At 42.4% G+C, this 24,017-nt stretch overlaps 1 protein-coding gene across 1 annotated transcript; it reads left to right on the top strand.

Moving 5' to 3' along the window:
* Nucleotides 1-274: 274 nt before the first annotated feature.
* Nucleotides 275-12,496, top strand: LOC133449372 (solute carrier family 2, facilitated glucose transporter member 11-like). The gene is made up of 12 exons (XM_061728516.1): nucleotides 275-354; nucleotides 611-709; nucleotides 1,234-1,394; nucleotides 1,875-1,999; nucleotides 2,215-2,344; nucleotides 2,457-2,605; nucleotides 3,403-3,590; nucleotides 4,434-4,544; nucleotides 7,517-7,618; nucleotides 8,015-8,090; nucleotides 9,387-9,514; nucleotides 10,693-12,496. The coding sequence occupies exons 1-12, from the start codon at nucleotides 331-333 to the stop codon at nucleotides 10,909-10,911; spliced, it is 1,512 nt and encodes a 503-aa protein (XP_061584500.1). The 5' UTR covers nucleotides 275-330; the 3' UTR covers nucleotides 10,912-12,496.
* The last annotated feature ends 11,521 nt before the right edge of the window (nucleotides 12,497-24,017 follow it).

The raw sequence follows: 24,017 nt of genomic DNA, 5'->3' as shown, positions 1-24,017 counted from the left end.
TATTAAGTGAAACCCCACGTGTCTGCATCACCTCTTGAAAATCCCTTAGTTAATTAAAACTCTTTCTACTGACGACAGCAGGTGACTCTTCTTCCACTATTTACCGGCGTCCCCTTGTGAATCATTGCTCTGCCGTTTGAATGGTCCCCATGAGGTGTTGCCTCACTTCGTTATTTGTGCGTCAACCTGCTGATTGCAGCCAATCAGGAGAGACCTTTCACCGCCACGTGCACACGGCAGGCGCGCTCTCGCGTCTCAGCTGATGGTGGTCGAGCTTGTAGCGGACTTCTTCAAGTCTCTTTACATCTCTCTCTACACCTTTATGCAACAATGCCGCGCGAGGAAGCGCAGAAGGTAAAGTATAGTTTTCGTAGGTATTCCCTTCTGCTGGTTGTGATGTTCATGTGAGATCCTGGGTCATGTATATGGATTATTTATGCATATTCTGAGATATGTGTTCATAATGAAACTTATAAGCAAGGATCAAGCAGGTGTTTTCTGAAACGGTCTCAACTTTTTTCTATGTGTTCTGACTTCACTGTCCTCTTGGTGCTCCCATGACTTCTCACTAGAAATGTAAGTCCTTATGTCTGTCTGTCCATTTTATCAGAGCTCTCCTCGGACGCTGGTGCTCATGGTTGCCTCCGCAGGCATAGGAGGAACTCTTCAGTATGGCTACAACCTTGCCATAATGAATGCTCCTACAACAGTAAGTTTTGGTTCGTGTGTGGAAGTTGATCTCCCACAATTACTGACTGTGAATTATATGCATGAAAATATTCCATCTGAGGGTGATGAATTTATCCCTGATGAACAGGAATATGGGTGTGATGGAAAGATAACTAGTGATAACATACATTAATGAATAATGAATAGTGTAATATGGCACAAGTGTAATATGGCACAAACCAGAATTAGTTTTCTTTTCCATTCTTGATGTAATACATCCAGCTGTGCTGTGTGACCAAAGCTAATGATTCTGGATGTTTTTTGTTGAGGAACGACTGCCCTGATTTTCAAGGAGCACAAACTTAAAAAAGTCCAATAGTCTTGAGGTATAAGTTTGCCATCAAAATGTAAACATACAAACCAAAACAGGAACCTACGCAGGCTGAGATGTCAGGTTTCTTTTTAACCAGTGTTTTGGTTGTGTGATGTGTGTGTGTGTGTGTGTGTGTGTGTGTGTGTGTGTTAAGTCAGTCTGACTTAAAAGGTTGACCTCTTTTTTTGCAGTACATTCAAACTTTTATCAATGATACATTCTTGGAGCGTTGGAACATGCAGTTGGAGGACTACGAGGTGACGCTGCTGTGGACAATCATTGTCTCCATCTTCTCGTTGGGGGGGTTGGCCGGAGCTCTTATTGCAGGGCCTATGACCATACACTTTGGGAGGTAACGTGAAATGACGAAGGAAAAGGGAATGATAAACCTGTCAATGTGCACACACACACACACACACACACACACACACACACACACACACACACACACACACACACACACACAAATACATACACATTGTTAATTTACTCTTCTCTATAATGTGCATTGAGATTACAGTGATTTTTGATTTGATTTGCTTTTATATCATTAGAAAAAAGTACATTTTTCTAGATTTTTTCTGTTGTAAAGAACATATGAAATAATGCACAAACAGTGCTTTCTAACATCCAAATCACTTAAATTGGCACCTGATGAATATGTGCCCACAGTGTCTGTTCTTCAAGAGTAAAAATGATCTTCATATGACAAACTTAACTTAATATTCTTTATTTTGTTGTTGTTGCTGTTGTTTTTTTTTTTTCAATTGAAGCAGTACAATACTCATGAATCACTATTTTACTAAATGTAATTCTTATCTCCCTTCACAAGGAAGAAGTGTCTGCTGCTGAACAACATTTTTCTCATGACCGGTGCACTCTTAGCACTGACAAGTAGAGCTGCCAAGTCATTTGAGATGATCATTATCTCACGTGTCCTTATTGGAATAAATGCTGGTATGTCGATAAAAGTTTTAGAATTCAGTTTTAAAATCAAAATAAACTTGATACATTCCTCATCTGAGCTGGGATGGAACCATAAATACAAATAAGCTGGGATGGATGGATGGATGGATGGATGGATGAATGGATGGATGGACAGCCATTATGAATGAAGCATAATGACATGAAGACTTCATTTAATTCACATATAGCTCATATTTGTTTTACAGGGATCAGCATGAATGTGCAACCCATGTATTTTGGAGAAAGTGCACCGAAGCACTTGAGAGGGGCCGTCTCCTTGTCATCTGCTGTGTTCACAGCGTTCGGTGTTGTGTTAGGGCAGGTAGTAGGTCTCAGGTATACTGACTATGTGCCAAAACAAATTTGGTGGAGAAAAAAAACAGTATAACTGTAGCTTAAACATGCTGACATGATAACTCAAATAACGCTTTGGATTATTTATTTAAAGAGAAATTTTGGGCAGTGAATCGACTTGGCAGTACCTTCTTGCCAGTAATGCCATCCCTGGCCTCATTCAGCTTCTGACCCTGCCCTGGTTCCCAGAGAGTCCTAGATACCTGCTCATCGACAAGGGAGACAAGGAAGCTTGTATCAATGGTATGTATTTAGTGAGTATTTCCTTTCTATTTTCCTACCCTTAAGTGTTAAGCTTTAGTTTCAGTACAATCTAATGAAAATGAATGTTCTGATTAAAGAGAGGTCAAGTTTCAATGTTTTTTCTTCCCATTAAACAAGAGCCTCAGTATTGACCGTGTGACATTTCCTGTTAGGATGGAGATAATCGACAAAAACTTACAGATAGTAATCAATGCAAATAAGAGACCTTACCAAACAGACAGATGCTCCCAGGTAAAGCAGAGCTCCTAAAATGCAACGGGTATCTCACTTTTTATCCATGCTTTTCTTCATAGACTTCATGACATCACTATGAAACAAAATTACATCATGTAAGAGTGGCTGGATTGGCAAACCTCCAACAATTATGGAGTAATTGTTTTACACTCAGCCCTTATAAGTAATTACCTGACCAATCAGTGTATTTCAGCAGGGAGGAGGGAGGGATTGCACACGAAAGATGACAGTAAAATTTTGTTTCTTTCCAATAAATGTTTTACTTTGTTCTGAAATCTTAATAGTCGAATAATATAGCAAAATTATTTGCAAAAAGAGTGCTTTTACATACATTTCCTGAGAATATTTTCCTGATAACTACTTTGTATTTCTGTAATGAGGTATATTACATTGTTTTGCCTTTTGTCCTTCAGTAAAAAGGTGTTATTGCTTTGCCTTTCCACGCTGTCATTGTTGCTCATGGAACTGCATGATACCTTAAAAAAAAAAAATTAAAAGAGCTAATATATCAGATATTTGCCATGTGGATTTCTCCTGTTCAGCTCTGAGACGTCTGCGGGGCTGTGAAGTCCAGAATAGCGAGCTAGATGAGATCCTGCAGGAGCAGGCCGAGAGCAAAGGCAAGAGGCCGAGACGGCCGTGGGAGCTTTTTGCTGATCGGTCCGTGCGCTGGCAGCTCATCTGTATCATTGTTGTCAGCAGCGCCATGCAGCTCTGTGGTAATGATTCGGTAAGAGGAACTGGCAGGATCCCTGACTGAATATTAAAGATAAAGATATACTTTATATAAGAAATTCCAGTATCACAACAGCATACAGTGGAATAGAAATACAGGGTTAAAAAATTAAATATAAACATACATTTTTGTATATATGTATATATATATATATATATATATTATATACACACACACATACGCATATAGATAAAAAAAAATAATTAGAGTCATGATCTGCGAAGTATTTAGTTTACCAAGGATGAGGTTCAGTCACCAAGGATGAAGTTGGTGGAAAAATGTTGTGATGGGGTTCGATAAGGATCGGTGTAATTGATCCTGGGGTGCAGGAACAGTATCAGATGCTCTTCTGGCCACAGTTTCCCTTTACTAAGTTGGGAGATTGACTGGATATATGAGATGATCCATCAGCGGTTAGTGTCATGCCTGGGTTTCCTTACACTATGCTACGGTCCTGCAGGGCTCATGAATATTATATTCTGGCAATTAATTATTGGTCCTAGCTAAAATGTTCAGTGACTATGTGGAAAACAGCCTCTTTTTCTGCTTTCAGTTACTATATAAGTTTTTGATATTTTTTTTCTTTCACATATTTGTACTGTATATAAGATTAACACTTTTTTTAGTATTACATGACAGTTTGTCAGCAGCAAAAGCTAGTTTATGTTCTTGTGTTTTGAGGCTTTTAATTGCATGCTTGGGAGTTTTAGAGGGGACTTTGTATTAACACAGTTACTCGATGTAGAAATACTTGCATAATCGGCTTATAAGCTGTCAAACAACAGTAACAGGCAATTATTCTATGCAGTATTTTCACATCTTCTCTTTTTCTTGCAGATTTACTTCTATGCAGCGTATGTCTTCAAAGAGGCTGGAATATCTGATGATACAATCCAGTATATCACAATTGGCACTGGGTCATGCGAATTCACAGCCTGTATCTTGTGTGTGAGTATTGCTCATCAAAGCTTGTGTTATATAACCAGCTGGGGCCAAAATTAAATTCTTCTTAAAGCTTTAATGCAGGAGACAAAGGGCTGAAAATAGTTCCAGGTCCAGTGCAAACAGTGGGTTTTACAGCTCCTCAAAATGTTTCTACTTCTTTAAACTAACTTCTTTAAACTAACACTAACTAACATGTCATATTTGCAACAGTAATTCTGGATTGAAGGGAGCTATTTCAAACCTTGTTGAATCCCCTTCTTCTGCACCTGAGTAGACAACTGCTCATCGCCATGCTTCTTACATCTAAATGACTGCATTTTCACAACCTTCTGTTGGCATTGGTGCAATGGATTTAGTTTCAAAGCAGACACAACCCACCAATACAAGGATGTGGTTAGATTTTGGGTTAAAGCTAAAGGAGAATTTATTTTTTTCAGCTGGGATGTTGTGGTGGTCACACGCCCAAATATGGAGTGATTCATATATTATCACTACTGTGTCTGTCCTATAAATATAAAGATACATCCAGGAAAATTAACAAAAGTATTAGAGTCCGAGAGGATCCTGGACTCACATGCAGCTGTAGTCAGATCATGATGCTAAATCACTAGTATTTTTTTACTAGGAAAGTAGGCTCTGGGGGGTGCTGAAATAAGGTTACTGTTTACCTCTAAACTGACTTGCATTCGAGACAAGCAGATTGAAATACTCATAAAAGAGTGACACCTGTTTGTCCACTTTACGGTCAATCTACACTTAAAAATTCAAAAGGGGACTCAAATGCAGACATTTCAACAGGCAAGTGAGAGAAGCTATATGTGAATGAATCAAATGGACTCATAAAAGTTAAAAAGATAGGCGCTTAAAGGAAATTCATCCAAAAATGGTAAGCTGGTTGTGAACATCATCCTGTCCCCATACATTGCATGCCGTAGCCACTCTGTACCAGGTGGAAGATGAAAAGAGGTGCAAACCAAACAGCCTGTTTAAAGTCCCAAATGTGTTTTCTCCTTTACAGATATGGAAGTTGAGAGATAAATCTTACACTTTGTGTTTTACTTTCTTTTTCCACAGACAGGACCAGACCATATCTAACAAACTTATGAACAAATGTTTTTAAAGAAAACTGTGAGCATATGAGTCACAGGAAGGGTGAACTTTGGTGTGGATCTCTAGTTAGCACAAATGTTTTTATGATGGCTTACTATATGTATTTATAGATATACTTTCAAGGGGCATTCTCAAGAAAAAGAACTCACCTGTGACACTTAAAATTTGGCTGTAGTTGAGAAAATGGGCGCAGTGTCCACAAGACATACCCGTCTGCAGAACTCAATTCCTGTATTAATTTACACCCAAATTTCCTCAATTCTCTAAAAAAGCTATATTTTCATGGGGGTGTTGGTGATGCAATAGTTTCTGTGTTAATCAACCTGATTACTAATTTAGACGTAGTAAGATCTCCATGTCATTTTTGCAGTATCAATCTCAGTTTGTCTGCTGTTTAGCTCCTGTTTGATATTGTGCCACTAGTTGACAACACTGGACACTTGGATTAATATTGTAAAATATGGCATTACAGACCTCTTTACACCAAATTTAACAGGCATTTTACTATTTTCAACAAAGATGGCATCTGCTAAAAAGGGCTATGCTTTAACCCCTTGCTGGGACTGTTCTCATAATCTCCCTCCCTCAAGATCTACCCACATTACCACCCACTCCTGCAGTATGCATCTTCTTCTCTTGGACACTTTCCTTCATTTTGTGTATGCATGATAGTTCCACTGATTTCCTGCTTTATCTTCTGTCTGATGTGTTTAGCAATATTTTCAACACACACAATTGTCTATTTCATGGAGTCCTTGTCTGAAGTCTGAGTAAAGCAGAAATAAACATGATAAATACAAAAATAATTAAATACTATATATTTTGTCAAGTTACAGAAAAATGTGTTATCACACTTCTAGAATTAGGTTCCAGAAGTAAGAAAATGTTTCATGTTCTCCACTATGAGAAGCTGGAGGCTTTTTGTGCAGTTTAGTACTGCATCTCCTGCCAACCTGACACTGAAAAATGTGGCCAATGTTGTAGGTAATCCTCAACTCAAACCCTGTGGCCCTGCACAAAATAAATCCACCTAGCAACCAGACACTCTTATGCTCTCCTATGAACTGCAACTCTTAGTGAAACCAAGAGTTTTATTTCTCTCTGCGTCGAGCCTCCACCATTTAATGTTAGCAAAATTAACAAAATTAATCCACATTGTGTTGCTCGTGTCACTACGTCCATTGAAGTTAGTTTGAAATGTATAAATCTTATGGAGAAGAACAGAGGGATAGACACTGTGCTCGTTTTCTGAACAGTGGAAAACTGTTTCAACAGTCGTGCTCATATTAAAAATTAATTGGTTGTAAGCTTACTTTTTTTTCTGAGACAGGATTAGACACTTTTAAGTACCTCTCACATCCTGCAAACTCTCTGTTCATGATCTCAAGTGAAAGATGGCAGTATTAAGAGCTGAACATCTTGCCCCTGCCTTAGGACTTACCTCGGAGAAATCTGCTTCCTTAATGCCTTACTGGATGCAAAAACAAACACGTGCACTGTTATGGGACACTTTGAGACCAGGGGAGCGTATGGTTATTTAGTTCTGTGTTTATTGCACTGTTGGGGTTAGAGAAAGGGATTTTTTTTTATTATTTTCAGATTGCAGTTGTTTTGTGGTTGTATGGTTTCGGTGTATTATATGATTTCATTCATCAGTTATTGTCACAGCACGTAATGCAATTCTAGTGAACCTCCAAAATAAAATAGTCAACTTGTAAATGTTTAATTTTTGTATACATATAAATGAACATTTAATAATAATCAGTGAAACACATTTGTTTCTTACACATCACATTTAAATTGCATTCACCTGAAACGTAAATCTAAATCATAATTTGTGTCTGATAAGCATTTTGATCTCTTAGAATCTTCTGATCGAGCGCAAAGGTCGACGGTTCATGCTAATGGGAGGCTTCATCCTCATGACTGTCTGGGCCATTGTCTTCACACTCGCTCTGTCATTTGAGGTAATCATCCAGTCGACTCTCAACAGATCACTGAGATCAGTATGATCATAAATTGTAAAGTGTGCAAATGTAGATTCTTTCATTTATTTACTTTGTTAGTGTAGCTATGAAGAATAAAGATAGTAGGTAAGATTTTTCTGCATATTTCATCACAGTCAGACCACTAGGAGGCATCGTCAGGCTGCATTCTGGTTCTACTTTGTATCCGTTCTAGCTGAAAAAGCATTGAGATCAGAGGATGTGGGTTGGTGAAGACTTCTCTCTTAAAATGTGTGGGTTTTTAAAGTTAGTAAGTAAGACTGTTTAATCAATCGGGATATTAATATGTCAGACTCTTAGATCTGATGTCCTCTCCTTTACATTTCCTTCTTTTCTTTCCTCTTTGTATACAAACAGCACTATACATCCTGGATGCCATACATCAGCATGGGCTGCATCTTTACCTACATTCTCAGCTTTGGCATGGGACCAGGTCAGTTGAGCATTTCTTTTTAATTAGAACTCATCAGCTAAAGAGGATAAAAAAGCCCCATGTTTCAAGGCTCTGGCCTCCCATCACCTTGAATGGGGTAAATTTGCTTAAAATAATATATGGATGAAAAGACACATGGCGTAAAATCTGTGTGATTCATTTTTTTCACATTTTAGTAGCTTATATCAACATTTCCACAGCTGTTATTGTTATTATTAAAGTCTTAAAAAGCAACTGTAAAAAATAAAATAAAAAATGAATGCTAAATATGACTCAAATATGACTCATCTACGTAATATTTCCAAAATCAGACACATCCTGTCACAGAAAGATGCTGAAAAAATAGTACATGCATTCGTCACCTCAAGGTTGGATTATTGTAACTCCTTGTTATCAGGCTGTACTAGCAAAACGCGAAAGCCTCTCCAGCTGGTTCAGAATGCCGCCACTCGTGTACTAACAAGAACTGGGAAAAGAGACCATATCACCCCAATATTAGCCTCCTTACACTGGCTCCCTGTAAAAGAGTTTAAAGTCCTCCTCCTCACCTATAAAGTCCTGAATGGTCAGGCTCCATCCTACCTCAAAGAACTCATAGTTCCCTACTATCCTGATAGATCTCTGCATTCACAGAATACAGGACTGCTTGTGATTCCTACAGTCTCCAAGAGCAGAATTGGAGGCAGAGCCTTCAAATTTCAAGCCCCTAACCTCTGGAATAATCTTCCAGTCTTGGTCCAAAAGGCGGACACACTCTCTGTCTTTAAGAGTAGGCTTAAAACTTTCCTCTATGAACAATCTTATGTTTAGAGTCAGCTAGCCTGATGTTACTTTGTTTTTGGGATGTTTTGCTGTTCTTCTGTTTCTCCGATGCTGATGTTTTCTGATGCTTGTGTTTTATTTTATAATGTGTGATATCTGATCACTTTTATCACTGATGCTGATCTTTTTCTGATGCTTATGTTTTTATACATTATTTTATGATGTGTTATATCTGATCACTTCTATCTTTGTTTTTCGTGTTGTGAAGCGTTATGAGATGACCTTTGTTATGATTTGACCTTTGTTATGATTTGACGCTTTACAAATAAATTGAATTGAAATTGAATTAAACACAAAGTTAATATAAGAACTCCACAGTCAGTGCTCATTGTAGACGAAGAGCAACATTTCATAGCTAAGTAGACCATGATAACTTTCTTTTCTTTATCTATCTTCACTACAAAGGCGAAGTGAGACCATACTGTCATATGCTGGAGTAATAAAAGACACCATGAAATGTTACCTTTCCTTCAGCTGGAGTAACCGGTGTTCTTCCCACGGAGCTCTTCAATCAGACTGCTCGGCCAGCAGCCTACATGATTGCGGGGTCCATGATGTGGATCAATCTGTTCATCATTGGAATGATCTTCCCATTTCTAGTGGTCAGTCTGCATCTTCTACATCAGCATCTGTCTGTGCATCCATCCTATACAGATGTAGTCAGTACACATAGGCATCATAAAATCTCTGGTTTTAATATTTCCAATAATAAATAGCTGTATGAATAATAAGGGACATAGAAGCAACCCCTTAAGTGGTGGGGTTTCAATCGGTGTATTGGGTCCCAGCTATCTTTGCATAGTGTGAATAAAGAAAAAGAGCAAAGTGACCTGAACAATGATAAATGTGGATTTTAATTACAGGCAATAATTATATTTTCTGAACATAATTTTCTGAACACCTGTGGTTACATTTTTTGGCTATCCACAACAGCAGTCTTCAAACAGCAGGGCATGGTGACAGGAGTTGGTTACTTTGCTGAGAGCTTTGTGTTGAGAGAAAACTCAGCTTGAGGCTTTAAATAGGGAGCTTCAGCCACAGCAATTGATCTGTTTGTGAGCACTGACTTAAATAAGGCATCTTTACAGGAACATAAACCAACATTTGTTACTCTGAAAATATATACTGTTTATATACACCTAAGGTGGGAATTTGGGAATTTCCAGAAGGGAACAGTGACACCTTAAGGAGGGCTGATTTTTTTAAACAATACGACATGAACGCTGCATTGAAAGAGCTGCAGCATTACTTCAACTGACCAGCCAGAATTAACAGGATTTATTGAAATAAAAATCTTTGAGACTTAAAATTTTAAATAAGGACATTCGTGTGAAGCTGGTGGCTGTTGACTTGCAGACAGAAAAGTTGAACACATTTACATCAGTGATGTGAATTCAGAAATCTTGATTATGTGGGAAAGTGACAGTGCTGCTGTGTAATCAGATTAAACTTTTGCCACTTTCCTGCAAGCCACATACACACAAGCTCAGGCTCTCAACCATTTCATCCCACTGTGACAGTTTGTCAGGCATGTGAAGGGTTGTCAGAGAAGGAATTTTAAGACAAATCCATTATCTTTTTCTATCTGCAAACAATTGCTTCTGGTGCTCACACCAAACAAAACGGCAAGTGACAAAAAAAATTCAAAGAAGGAGCAGATATCCCGAAGAAGGATAAAAATAAAAATAAAACAAGATTTTAATGAAGCACTCCACTGACTTTATAGCAACACATTGTACCGAACACAATGTCTAAGCATTTTGCTGCCTTTTCTCCACAGAGTGGGTTGAGTCAGTTCTGCTTTGTTCCTTTCGGAGCTGTCTGCCTGGTGGCTGCGCTGTTCATTGGTCTGTTCCTGCCTGAGACCAAGGGGAAGTCTCTGTCAGTCATCACAGATGAATTCAACAAGCTCAACTTCAAAGGCCAGGACAAGGGTTTGCAGTCACAGACTCAAGCTCAGTACCAGCTGGGTGAAGTGTGTCATTCCACAGCCTTGTAGGAAGCCTTTTTCTGCTGAAACAATCTATCCACATGAGCTTTACTAATCTGTGATTCTGACCTGATCTGCTTAAGATGGCAGGAGTCACGCAGCCTCACAGAAACTTTCATATTAAAGAGATGTAGATTTACTGTAACTCCTTTATCTGGAGTGTATTTTTTTTCTTTTTCACATTATCTTTTGCTGCTCTGTGTCAAGTTATTAAAACTGCCTTACTTAAAACTCTGTGGCTAAAAAGATATGATCATGTACATGGACAATGGTGTTTTTATGTAAAGGTACACAGCTGACCTGATATGCACTTCCGACACCTTTGTTGAAACGAAAGAGCACATTTATTTTTTGAGTGTTTCCTCTATAAACTATAAACTTTCAATTCTGAAAAACCAAACACATTTTATTGGTTAAGTCCTGTCTTAGGAAAACTCGTCTTTGAGATGTCAGACAAAGATGTATACAGCTTAACAAACTTTTCAATCATCTGTGGGTTTTTAATGTAGTAATAAAAGCATTAGGATCAATGAATGTATACTCTATAAGTGAAAAGCAGTTCAACACAGGGAACGCCACTTCATTAGGTAAATGAATTCATGCATAAATAAACTGATATATCTATGAAATGAATAAATGCGACTATAGAAAAAAATCTGAAGAAAAGAAGAGAAAACATGAGTCAGGCCTAATCCTATTTCTTACTCCTCAGTCCTCTACCTACCCTTTTTCTCTCGAGCGCACCCTTACCAATACCCTTTAACACAAAGGGCCAAGGGGCAGGGGTGAAAGTGTTCTCCTAAGAAATGGGACGCCCTTTGGACTTTGTTTTTATGTAATGCTCGTATTAGCAAACTTCTACGTTTTTTTTATGTTAAAGGAAGTCCTTAAATATCATCGCATAAGACTGAATATAACATCAAACTATGATTTTCATAATTTTATAATGTTGTTTCTTTGCTTGATCGTGCAGCCATGTTGCCCTGGACTCACTGTTTTCTGTGTATCCCTCGGTTTGAAGTGTGATCCTAAAAAATCTCCATTTGGAGGAACGTGTAGTTTTTTATATTATCCCCTCCCTTTCAGCCTGTCCCTAACTTGAACGTGCAAAATGTAGGGGTATGGCTTTAATTATAAAATATGGAAGTACTGTAAATTTTCCATTAATACACAGTTTTTTAAGTGTAAAAAAAAAAACATTCATCAATAGATTTTCTTTTTAATAAAGCCACATTTGTTTAAATCGGTTTTATCAAAATGAAGGTGTGCACTTATCTCACAGACTCAAATCATTAAGTAGAAATCTACTTATCTGGATAATGAAAATCAACACTTTCTGCACTTTATATGGATGATTGATATATTTATACATCTAGATATTGAATAATTTCAGGTTTAGTTTTATAGGCATATTTTTTTAATGTTGATCTAAATTCATCCTCCACTGTGCGATCTTTATCCATCACTACAAGTAGCACAATACTGGGCATTACTGCTTTTAATGAAGACTGAAATCATCTCCTGTTTAAAGTTAAATGTGTGCAATTGTTTTTAATGAATATTCATGTTATTCCTTTTTGTTTAATGAGCAAATAAAGCATATTTCAAAACAAATTGTGTCCAATTAATCATCTATGGTTCTCTGATAAATCACAACAATTAAAACATGACTTAATTGTCTGAACGTTCATAAAATGAGATGAACATTGAGGTTATGTTTTATTCTGTCATTTTTTTCTTTCATCGTAGTGTTTGACATGAAAAACAGCCAGGAAACCTTTTCTATTACATTTGATTAAAATTATTTAAAAAGACCGGATTAGTAACATTTATTTTTGATAATGTTGTGTTTAAATATTATGAAAAACACGTTTTTTCTTGTTTTAACATATATAAAGTGGTCTCCCCTCACCCTGCCAGCACAGGGGAGATAAAATACCATGAATTTCTGCAAGGTCTGTGACCCCCGCCTTACAGAATCCCCCAGTGTCACGTGATTTTTTTTGAGCCGATTAAAATCTGCGCCTAGGGTGACGTCACCCGAGGCGCAGAGGTTCGGCAGAGACGTTCAATAAACTCATGACGTCATCTCTCTGCGCGCAGTCTGTCCTCCGTTCAGTGAGCTCTTCAGCCGTATACTCTGGCTCAAAACGGTAAGGACGTCCATCATATTCAAAGTCGTCGTCCACAACCTCAGAATTTGACAAATATTCAGACATGTTTCAAATAACTAACAGTAAACTAACAGTAGAGAACTCCAGCTGTACACAGAGCTGTGTGTGGGATACGCGCACAGAGATGACGTCATGAGTTCAGAGGTCTTGTTTACAAACTGATTTATTTGTTACACACACAGCCCCGGATGTAGACAACAGGTCCTGGAAGCAGATCTAGTGATTCATAAAAGAAATGAAGAGTTTCGCGGCAATCATCAGTTATTTAGACGCTGCATCGACTGTGTCCCGCTGTGCCCCATTCACTACCGTTATATGGAGAAGCGGCTCGCAAAAAACCCCCTAATATCTTCCGAAGGACTCCAAATGACACCAAACTTGCCTGGGTGAGTATACGACCATAAATGCCAGAAATAAGGTCCAGGTTGTAAAAAAACGAACTTTCCCTTTAACTTTACATTGAAAACGACAGAGAAGGACAGCACTTCATTGTTTATCATTCTATGCAGGAAACCAAACATTGTAGTGGCCACTCACTAGCAGGACTGTGTATATACATGACCTATAAATGACATTTATGTATATGACAGTAAAGTATAACGTCTGAATATTAGTTTATATAGCTTAACTACACTTTTGTAACACCTAGTTACAAGCAGACGTGTGCATGCTGCTACAAACAAAGCACTAACAGTTGCTAGAATGGAGCGCAGCTTACCTTTGACCGGATAAACGTGTTCCCACTGCCGGCTTTATGATCTCAAGCTCCTGCACCCATCCATTAGTAAACTGCACATGAGACTTCAACGACTTATAGCAACGGAACTGCTCTGAAGTGCAGGCGCTCACACCGCAAACAAGGTAGGCGAAGACGTCGGTCGTGCAGAACGTTGGCAGTAAATCCACGTCGGAGCTCCACTCTTTGGCAGGGATTTCGTATGGATCCAAACTATTAATTATAACAATTTTCTCCAAATACCGGTCCCTGGCTTCCTTGTTTAAGGTATCCCGGTAAATACCACTTCTTTTCTGACATTTTAACATTTTTTTTGCGTTCGTGCTACCACACTGCTACTACACTGCAGTTTGTTTACACGCACGAGGCATTCAGCATTCAGCATGGCTGCCGCGTCCCAGAATGCACCTTGGTTGCCGAGCTCTATTTACCGAAATATCTGGAGTAAAGTCGGTATCAGTCGACTGATAACCGAAGAACCTCTGTATCCAGCTCAGATGTTTGATGATCGGTGGACTAAACCCCCACCAGAACCATCACCGCTACATCTTCCCACGAGCACGACTCTATCTGCACCGGGAATGTGTTGATCTGCTACCGCTGTTTTGACACATATTTGTCTCTTTGTGGTGGCAATGTCACATCATAAATGTGAGGATAACAGCTGCTTGTTTCTGACCTCCACGTCTGGTCACTGTGGTCAGCTGGTATCTGACCGGGACCAGTGCCACTCGTGGCCAAAGCCAGAACGCGACCTGCAGCAATATTCGCCCCCGTCATTAGCGTCAACAGGCTCGTTCTCCTGAAAGACACCCCTAGTTCAAATACAGAAATATCTCTGCTGTTTCTCATCATCAGTTGCTGCATCGGCAGGACTAATAGCTCTCCCAACGGCTCTGGTTGAACAGCCCGACAAACCACCTCCGATCGCGCTGTTTTCTTTACCGGGATCACATGAAAAGCAGAACAGTGATCTCCTCTCCATCCCCTGTTTATTTATCTTTTATGTCCTGTTGCTGTTTATTTATCTTTACTCCACCAACTCGAAATATTAATCACTTTTCTAAGCGAACGGCGCTAACGCCATTCAAACAGCAGGTGCATCCGCCCCTTTAATCTGATTGGTTTACGAGTAAGTCGTGTTTTATCCACTGCTCTGCGTCCCCCACGTGGGGTGCGCTCTTATGATTGGCTGAAACAAAGGAAGACATCTGATTGGTTGCAGATCCTTCCGTGTTAAAAAAAAACGTATTTGTGCATCGAGTCACGTCAGGGGAGTCTCAAAAGTCACACGTAATCCAGCGCAGCTCACGGACAAAAAAACGTTTGTAAATCAGGTTATATTGGTGTGTGCATCAAAAATACATTAGTGTATCTTGTCCTATGCACGTGTGAATTTTTCTGTGCATTTGTGAATCGGTCTGTGCATTTGTGAATCTTGTCCTGTGCATTTGTGGCTCGGTGTGTGCATTTGTGAATTATGAGACTGTTCTAGCTCCATATATTTCTGTTGGATATGATCGTTCAGTCCTCAACACTTTAGCAAACAAATGCCATACATCATTGGTGTCACGACCAGGCTATACACAGGACGCAGATGCAGGGTATCAGAGTCTTTAATAGTAATTCCGGTTAATCCCAAGGCAGAGAAAAAAGCAGGCTATGAAATATTATCTATAACGTGCTTCTTCACAAAGAAGCAGGGTTAATCAATACCAAAAATCAAAATCACTCCACATATGGAAGGAATTGAGGAAACAAAAGGCTATGCAAACATTAACTAAAAAATTCAACTAAGATATAACATTTACAACAAAAAATCACTTGGAGGAAAACGATAAGAACTATGGCAATGACTGTGATCCAAAAACTGTGAAGACGGCTGGGGTGAACGCACATGAACCAAGACGAACACACTGGCACAAGACCGGGGAGACGCAGACTATTTGAACACATGAGGGTAATGAGGAGCAGATGAACACAATCAGGAATCAGGGAGGGCAATCAGACCGGTGACACATGAGGAAGGGCAAGTGACCTGAAACGAGAGGAGAGTTACTTCTTTCAAAATAAAACAGGAAATGACAAGACAAAAAAGACCCAAGACAAGACAACCCCACCATGGTGTGACAATTGGTTATATTGCATTTCTTTGAGAAAACCACTGAAATTAAAAACAATGTTCCCGAAGAAAAAGCTGCATGTCTCCCCACCAACAGTTTTATTATGAAAGAATTCAAGGAATTTTACTATGCAAAAGGTAAAAAGTGCAAGCAGTAAGATGGACACCTGTAATGTCCCTCAAAGCTTCATCAAGAACCGTCATTCATTTACCAGGAGCTGATATGATCATGTGGACAAGAAATTACTGTCAACCACCACACTACAGATTTAAAAAAAAAAAGCAGCCACAAACACCACACCTCATTTAAAGCATGTCTGATAAAGAAGAGATTACTGGACTGGACTGACCTGCGTGCAGTCCTGAACCACCTCCAGTGGATAGGGTCATTATAGGGTTGCACTCTGACCGTATACTGACAGATGCATCTGTGACAACACCCGACACGGTGCAACATACCAACAACTATGGAATGAAGACGACATGATGCGGTGTAAACCGGAGTCAAGTTCTCTCGTCTGATTTATGTCTGACCTGGCAATAAAGCTTTTTCTGATTCTGATTCTGATGATATTAAGATTATATTTATTGACTGGTTTGGCGAAGAGGATATCAGCTGCTTCTAGCTGTGGGGTAGGAAGGAACAAATGGTTGTGCCAAAGAAAGGAAATGAACAAAACCAAGCTTAACTTTACACTAACTACAAATGGTAAAATCGAATAACAAAAGACCTAACTGATCTAAAAAGAGATTTGCAAAAACAGATACAGTGGGTGGCACCAACTGCTACACCTAGTGTGCTAAGCATAGTATATTCTAAGGCCAAAAATCACTCATAACAGCATCCAACAAAGTGAAATAGGACAGGTACGACCAGCGAATAGTAAAGAGACACGTTTGAGTGACCCACAATGGCAACCTCCCATGTGAGTTGCTTTTGAAGTGGGGCTCCCAGTTGCAACTCATCCAGGCAATCAAAGGACAGCCAGTGGCAATCCAGAGCTGAGCCACTCCTTAATAAGCTTATAAACAATAGACACCTGAGGAGAAGTGCAGAATGTCTACACGTAACACCCCCACCGTTACAAGTCCAAACCCCGTTTGGACACAAAAAACCTCCATAATACACAGAACGTGACAGGGCATCCGCAATAACATTCTCAGAACTATTCTTGTAAAAGGATCTCCAAGTGGTAACGCTCCACAAACAAAGCCCATCTCAGCTGGTTATGATTAAAAATCTTCCTAAGGAACTGAAGGGAGAAAAAATATGTTTTGTGTCCTGAAGATGTCCTGAATTCCCAAAACACAGTCTGCACCTGCTGTTCAGTATTATTGTAACTGCTTGTTCACACGGGAAGCTCAGTACCATGTGAACCGAGCGTGTGGGCCAGGCCTTAGCGTGAGAACTGGCAGGCGGGGGTTGAAGGGGCAACCCCTTCCGCGAGAAAGGTATAAAGACGGGGTAAAACCGGAAGTCCAGTGAGAGTCTGCTGTGGGTCGAAGTGCAAGGACGCCCAGCGGGTTGATGGCTGCTCTTTGCCTGGACTGAATCGGCTCTCCCAGTCCTCTGTGTTAAGGTGAGAGTTTATCAAGGCCTAGCCCCCATGTGATTGTATGTTGCTCTGTCATTTGCGGGGGGTAATCTGACACAGAGTTATCCTAGCAAACGAGTGATTGTTAGAGATTGGTTTTCTAGGACTCAAGTGCCGGAGAGAGAGGGAGGCTGGAGGCAGGAGTTCTCAAAAAATAAAGGGTTTTAATCCAAAAGGGCAAAAGCAAAGCGCTGCAGAGCAGGATAAATACAAAAACCAGGAACAGGAAAAACAACGAGGAGACATGGAGGAAGAACTAGTACGGACCGACAGGGAACCAAGGAATGACAAGACAAGATATACTGAGGGGATAACGAGACACAGGTGCAGACACAATCAGGGCAGATGGGACACAGGCGGGGCAAGACAGAAACTGAAAGTCAAACTGGGGGAAGTGTCAAACCCTGACAGTACCCCCCCCCCTCAAGGGACAGATCCCAGATGTCCCAACAGTCACCCAGGGCGGGCGGAGGGGGCCTGGAGGAGGGCCCAGGCCACACACGGGCAAAGTTCCGGGGGCCGTCCTCGGGACTGGGCAGACCGGCGAGAAAGCTCGGGGGGGCGTCCCCGAGGCCTAGGCCTGGGTCTTGGCGTGGGTCTTGCCGGGGGGCGTGACGGGGACTCTTGGCTGGGCCCGGGGACTTGGCTGGGCTCGGAGACTTGGCGGGGCTCGGGGACTGGATGGGGCTCTGGAACAGGACGGGGCTCTGGAACAGGAGCAGACAGGATGCGGGGAGCCGGGACAGGAGCAGACAGGATGCGGGGAGCCGGGACAGGAGCAGACAGGATGCGGGGAGCCGGAACAGGGGCAGACAGGATGCGGGGAGCCGGAACAGGAGAAGACAGGATGCGGGGAGCCGGAACAGGAGCAGACAGGATAGGGGAGCCGGAACAGGGGCAGACAGGATGCGGGGAGCCGGAACAGGAGCAGACAGGATGCGGGGAGCCGGAACAGGAGCAGACAGGATGCGGGGAGCCGGAACAGGAGCAGACAGGATGCGGGGAGCCGGAACAGGAGCAGACAGAATGCGGGGAGCCGGAACAGGAGCAGACAGGATGCGGGGAGCCGGAACAGGAGCAGACAGGATGCAGGGAGCCGGAACAGGAGCAGACAGGATCCGGGGAGCCGGAACAGGAGCAGACAGGATGTTGGGAGCCGGGACAGGAGCAGACAGGATGCGGGGAGCCGGGACAGGAGCAGACAGGATGCGGGGAGCAGACAGGATGTGGGGAGCCGGAACAGGAGCAGACAGGATGCGGGGAGCCGGCGTCGGGGGGCAGAGGATCCTCGGAGCTGCCCGAGTGGGGACCCGGGTCCGTGGCGCTGGCTGCGGGGGTACCCGGGTCCGAGGCGCTGGCCCCCCCTCAAGGGACAGATCCCAGTTGTCCCCAGAGTCCACATCCAGGACGGGCTGGGGGGGAACACGGGTCCTCGGAGCCGGCTGTGGGGGGACACGGGTCCTCTGAGCTGGCTGAGGGGGGACACGGGTCCTCGGAGCTGGCTGGGGGGGGGCACAGGTCTTCGGAGCTGGCTGAGGGGGGACACGGGTCCTCGGAGCTGGCTGAGGGGGGACACGGGTCCTCGGAGCTGGCTGAGGGGGGACACAGGTCCTCAGAGCTGGCTGGGGGGGGTCCGGAACCATCACCGGAGGAGGAACTCGAGCAGGAGCTGAGGCGTCCAGGACCATCGCCGGAGCAGGAACAGGGGGCGATGCGTCCAGGACCACCGCCGGAGCAGGAACAGGGGGCGATGCATCCAGGACCACCGCTGGAGCAGGAACAGGGGGTGATGCGTCCAGGACCACCGCTGGAGCAGGAACAGGGGGCGATGCGTCCAGGACCACCGCTGGAGCAGGAACAGGGGGCGATGCGTCCAGGACCACCGCTGGAGCAGGAACAGGGGGCGATGCGTCCAGGACCACCGCTGGAGCAGGAACAGGCTGGGGCTGGCGCTGACGCCGTCGCTTCCCCTGGGGCTGAGAACCCCCGGGCCTGCCTCGAGCCAGGCGTGTTCCCCAGAAGGGGGGAACAGGCTGGGATGCGTCCAGGACCACCTCGGGAACAGGAAGAGGTGCGTCCAGGCCCCCCACCGGAACAGGCTGGGGCTGGTGCTGACGCCGTCGCTTCCCCTGGGGCTGAGAACCCCCGGGCCCGGCTCGAGCCTGGCAGGTTCCCAGAAAGGGGTCCCCATTTTTCTCTGCCTCTCGGCGGATTAACTCAAAAAGAGTAATATACTCTCCCGCTGGGTCCATGTTGGTCGGTCCGTTCTGTTACGGTTGTGGTTTTCTAGGACCCAAGTGCAGGAGAGAGAGGGAGGCCGGAGGCAGGAGTTCTCAACAAAAAGGGTTTAATCCACAAAAAGGCAAAACACAAGGCGCTGCAGAGCAGGATAAACAAAAACCAGGAACAGGAAAAAACAACGAGGAGACATGGAGGAAGAACCAGTACGGACCGACCCGGAACCAAGGAATGACAAGACAAGATATACTGAGGGGATAACGAGACACAAGTGCAGACACAATCAGGGCAGATGGGACACAGGCGGGGCAAGACAGAAACTGAAAGTCAAACTGGGGGAAGTGTCAAACCCTGACAGTAATTGCTCTGCCATTTGCGGGGGGTGACCTGACCCGTTATCCTAGCAAACGAGTAATTCTGTGTGTACTGCTGTCTGCGGGGGGTGACTTGGCCCTTTATCCTAGCAAACGGGTAGTTTTGTGTGTTGTCTTCTATGTAAATGCTTGCTTTTTTGCTAATAAATGTCTTCATATCTTGTAGCAAAAGCGAGTGTGTGCCTGATTCATTTTGATACAGCCGACCACTCCTAGAACCTAATTGAGATTTCTCACAAAACAGGAACACCAGAGGGTTATGATCTGTGAAGACTCAAGCGGGGACACATTCAATCCCACATAGACCTCAAAGTGTTGTAAAGCAAGCACTAAGGCGAGTGCCTCTTTCTCAATGGTTGAGAAGTTCCTCTGGTGAAAAATGAATTTGACCAAAATACTTGGACCAATGGAACAGGAGAACAAAGCAAGCATAAAAACTGTTGGCATTCATTGGTCCACACAAATGGCTTCAATGGGCTAGTTAAAGCCGACAAAGGGGAGGCCACTGAAGAAAAGTTCTTACAAAAATGGCGATAAAACCAAACCATTCCAAGAAACCGTTTCAGTTCTTTTCTACCTGTAGGAACAGGAAATTCAGCTATAGCTGAGACTTTGGCATCAGTACGACACACATGTTGACCACCCACCTGCGGACCAAGGTAGAGAATAGTGCCCTCACCAAGCTTGCGCTTGGTAAGGTTAAAGCCTGAATTATGGTTCTGCGTCAAACCAACTCAGAGCACACGCCGTCGTGAACCCTTCGGACTTCTCCGTCACTCCATTTCGTCGCGGTGCAGTACCCCCTGTGACAGTTAAATGGCAATCTTTTCCGGAATGGTTTATCCAACTTTTTCCGGTCACCGTGAATCAAAGAGATAAGGACAACTATTGTGCAAAAAACCAAAACAAAAAAAATCACACATACACGAAGAAAAGACCGCTGAAAGTTCACGACTGCTTCAAACCTGAAACCGGAAATGCGTTGCTTCCAAGCAAACCAATCACAGCCCTCTCGGTCTGCGTGTGGTCTGCGTCGCCTCGACGCGTAGTTACAATTTTCGGGATGTGCGCGTCAGTGACGGCGCCAGTGACGGCGTCAGTGACGGCGTCAGTGACGGCGTCAGTGACGGCATCAGTGACGGCGTCAGTGACGGCGTCAGTGACGGCGTCAGTGACGGCATCAGTGACAGCGTGTGGTACGCGTCGACGCCTACCACACGCCGTAGGCACGGCGTCGTTTTGACGCAGAACCATAACTCAAGCTTCAGGGTCAAGGACCCAGAGGACAAACGAGCAAACACCTCTTACAGAGTGTCCAAATGGTTGGTCCAAATATCAGAGTTCACAACAATATCGTCCAAACAAGCTCTACAGTTTGAAACATCAACAAATTTCTCATAAACTTTGTTTATGAGCTTTTGGAAAATTGCAGGGGCATTATACACCCAAATGGCATCACCATGTACTGCAGGAAATGGTCAGGTTTCACAAAGGCTGAGATCTGAAGCCTTTTCGTTTAATGGAACCTGCCAATAATCTTTCAACATATCAAACTTGGTGATATAGGTTTCAGGGCCGATGTGATCAATGCAATCCTCCATCATTGGTAATCGATATGCATCTGGTAAGGTCACAGCATTCACTTTCCGGAAATCAGTGCAAAACCGTGGACTGCCATCTGGCTTCATTTTCATATTCTGCCTCCTGTTTCATAATCTCTCGCTTTGTTGGGTTGACACGATATGCACGCCGCTTGATCGGCTGACCTTTAGTGAAAGAGATGCCATGGGACACAACAGTAGTCTGTGACGGAACGTCACTAAATAGTTCCGGGAAGGCAGAGAGAAGCATCTGAATGTCTTCTCTATGACCAGCAGGAAGATGGAACAAATGCTGGGATAGATTTGACAGGATCTCAGTATTTTTGAGCCGAGCTACATGGGGTGGAAGTGCACACAAACCCAACACATCCTCAGCCTCCTCAGTAACTACTGTTACCAATTGCACCAGAGGAGAAGCAGCAGATGTCACATCATTGCATTCCCTTGGACAACAACGTTTTATCACATTCACATGACACTCTAGTTTTCTTTCTTCAATCAGGGGTATGGATAACATAGTTGGTCTCGCTAATTTGTTGGTTGACAATATATGGACCAGAGGTCATTGCAGAACAAAGTATGGGCAAGAGGAGCAAGACCTGATCACCTGGTTGAAATTACCAGGCAACTCCCTTCTTATCATAATGTTGCTTCATCTTTTCCTGAGAAGTAGTTACAGCTTCTTGGGCTAGGGAGAAAGCTTTTTTGGAGACGCTCTGGTAGTTTTGCTACGTACTCAGGGAAACATCTAACCCGCTTCTCAGAGTTAACTAATGTCTCTTTGAGGACTTTTAACGGTCCTCTAACAACACGTCTAAAGACCAACTCTGCTGGTCTAAAACCCAGAGACTCCTGTACCGCTTCCCGAGCAGCAAATATGAGGAATGGGAGACTTTCATCCCAATCTCTGAAGCATGACAGTTTTTAGAAAGCCCACACTGCTTATGTTTACTAGTTCATAGTATTTTATATTATTCATTTTTTCTATGTGTATATTTAATTGTCCTATGTTACTGGACTCCCAAGACTTTACCAACGGTCCCTGAATGCACCACAACCGTTACGTTCCGACGCCGTTGAACCAAGGTAGTTTACTTTTCCTTCATGTGGCTGCCGATAGATGGTGCTGTTTTCTTCGTCCGTTTTAACCATCCGCCTGTGTTTTTGAGTTTTTACTGTGAGTAGATGCCTAAAGGTGAGCTTAAATTACATTATAAAGTGAACTGAGCATCAGCATGTTTATCCGTTCACACTTTGTTGAAGCTACAGTTAAATTGCTGTTCAATATATTAGTTATGCCACTATGTTCATTTCTATAGTTTATAAACCTCTTTGGAGGTGATATGTTAATATTAATTGGTAATTTGCTGTAATATTTGATTAATGAAACATGTATGTTATGTTATTTACTTTGTATTCTGGTTTCGGTATATTAATACGTTTTTCTCTTCTTTGTATTGTCACAGACCACAGTTAATTAAATTCATTTGACCTGGAAATCCGTATCCGTGTCCTTTAACTTGGACACACATCCATACCTTGCCGCTCTAAACCAGATATTTCCTGGAGACCCCAATTCTCCTTTTTAACAGTGTTTATGCATCATAGACTTCAATGTCTGATGAAATCTTTCTAATGCGCCCCGACATTCTGGGTGATATGGACTAGAGGTGACGTGCTGAACACCAATTTTCCCCATACCAGAGCAAACACTGAGTATTTAAAGTTATTCCCTTGGTCTGTCTGGATAATCTTTGGTATCCCAAACACTGAATTAAAAAAAAACTTCAGTAAAGCCTTAGTTATAACCAAAGCTGTAATTCTTCTCAGAGGATCAGCCTCAGGAAACCTGGTGGACGTACACATCAATGCAAGTATAAACAGAATGTCTGCACTTAACATATCATATTTGATACATGAATTTCTGAGACCTCTCTGCCAGCCCAATAATCAAAGCTAAAACAATAACAAAGAAAAAGATTTATACCATAACCACAAAACAAAGCCTGAAATACAAGAATAGAATGTATGTTAAAGAATTAAGTCAAACTATTGTTACCAAATATGAAATATATTGAATTAATAATTTCTACAATCAAATAAAAGTCAAAGTGAACATAAAAATCACAATTAGCTCTTTCCTTCATTTGAAAATTCCATCATGTCCAACCTTTTTTTTTTGATCTGCAGATGCATACATTTATTTGTGCAGATGTAAATCTTTTGTCTGTATGAACAGGTCTAAACAAGTGCGTTAAAACGTGACAAACCAGCA

The sequence above is a fragment of the Cololabis saira genome, chromosome 8, assembly GCF_033807715.1.
Source record: "Cololabis saira isolate AMF1-May2022 chromosome 8, fColSai1.1, whole genome shotgun sequence".
In the NCBI taxonomy this organism is placed as follows: domain Eukaryota; kingdom Metazoa; phylum Chordata; class Actinopteri; order Beloniformes; family Belonidae; genus Cololabis; species Cololabis saira.
This window is presented reverse-complemented; position numbering and strand designations above follow the sequence as displayed.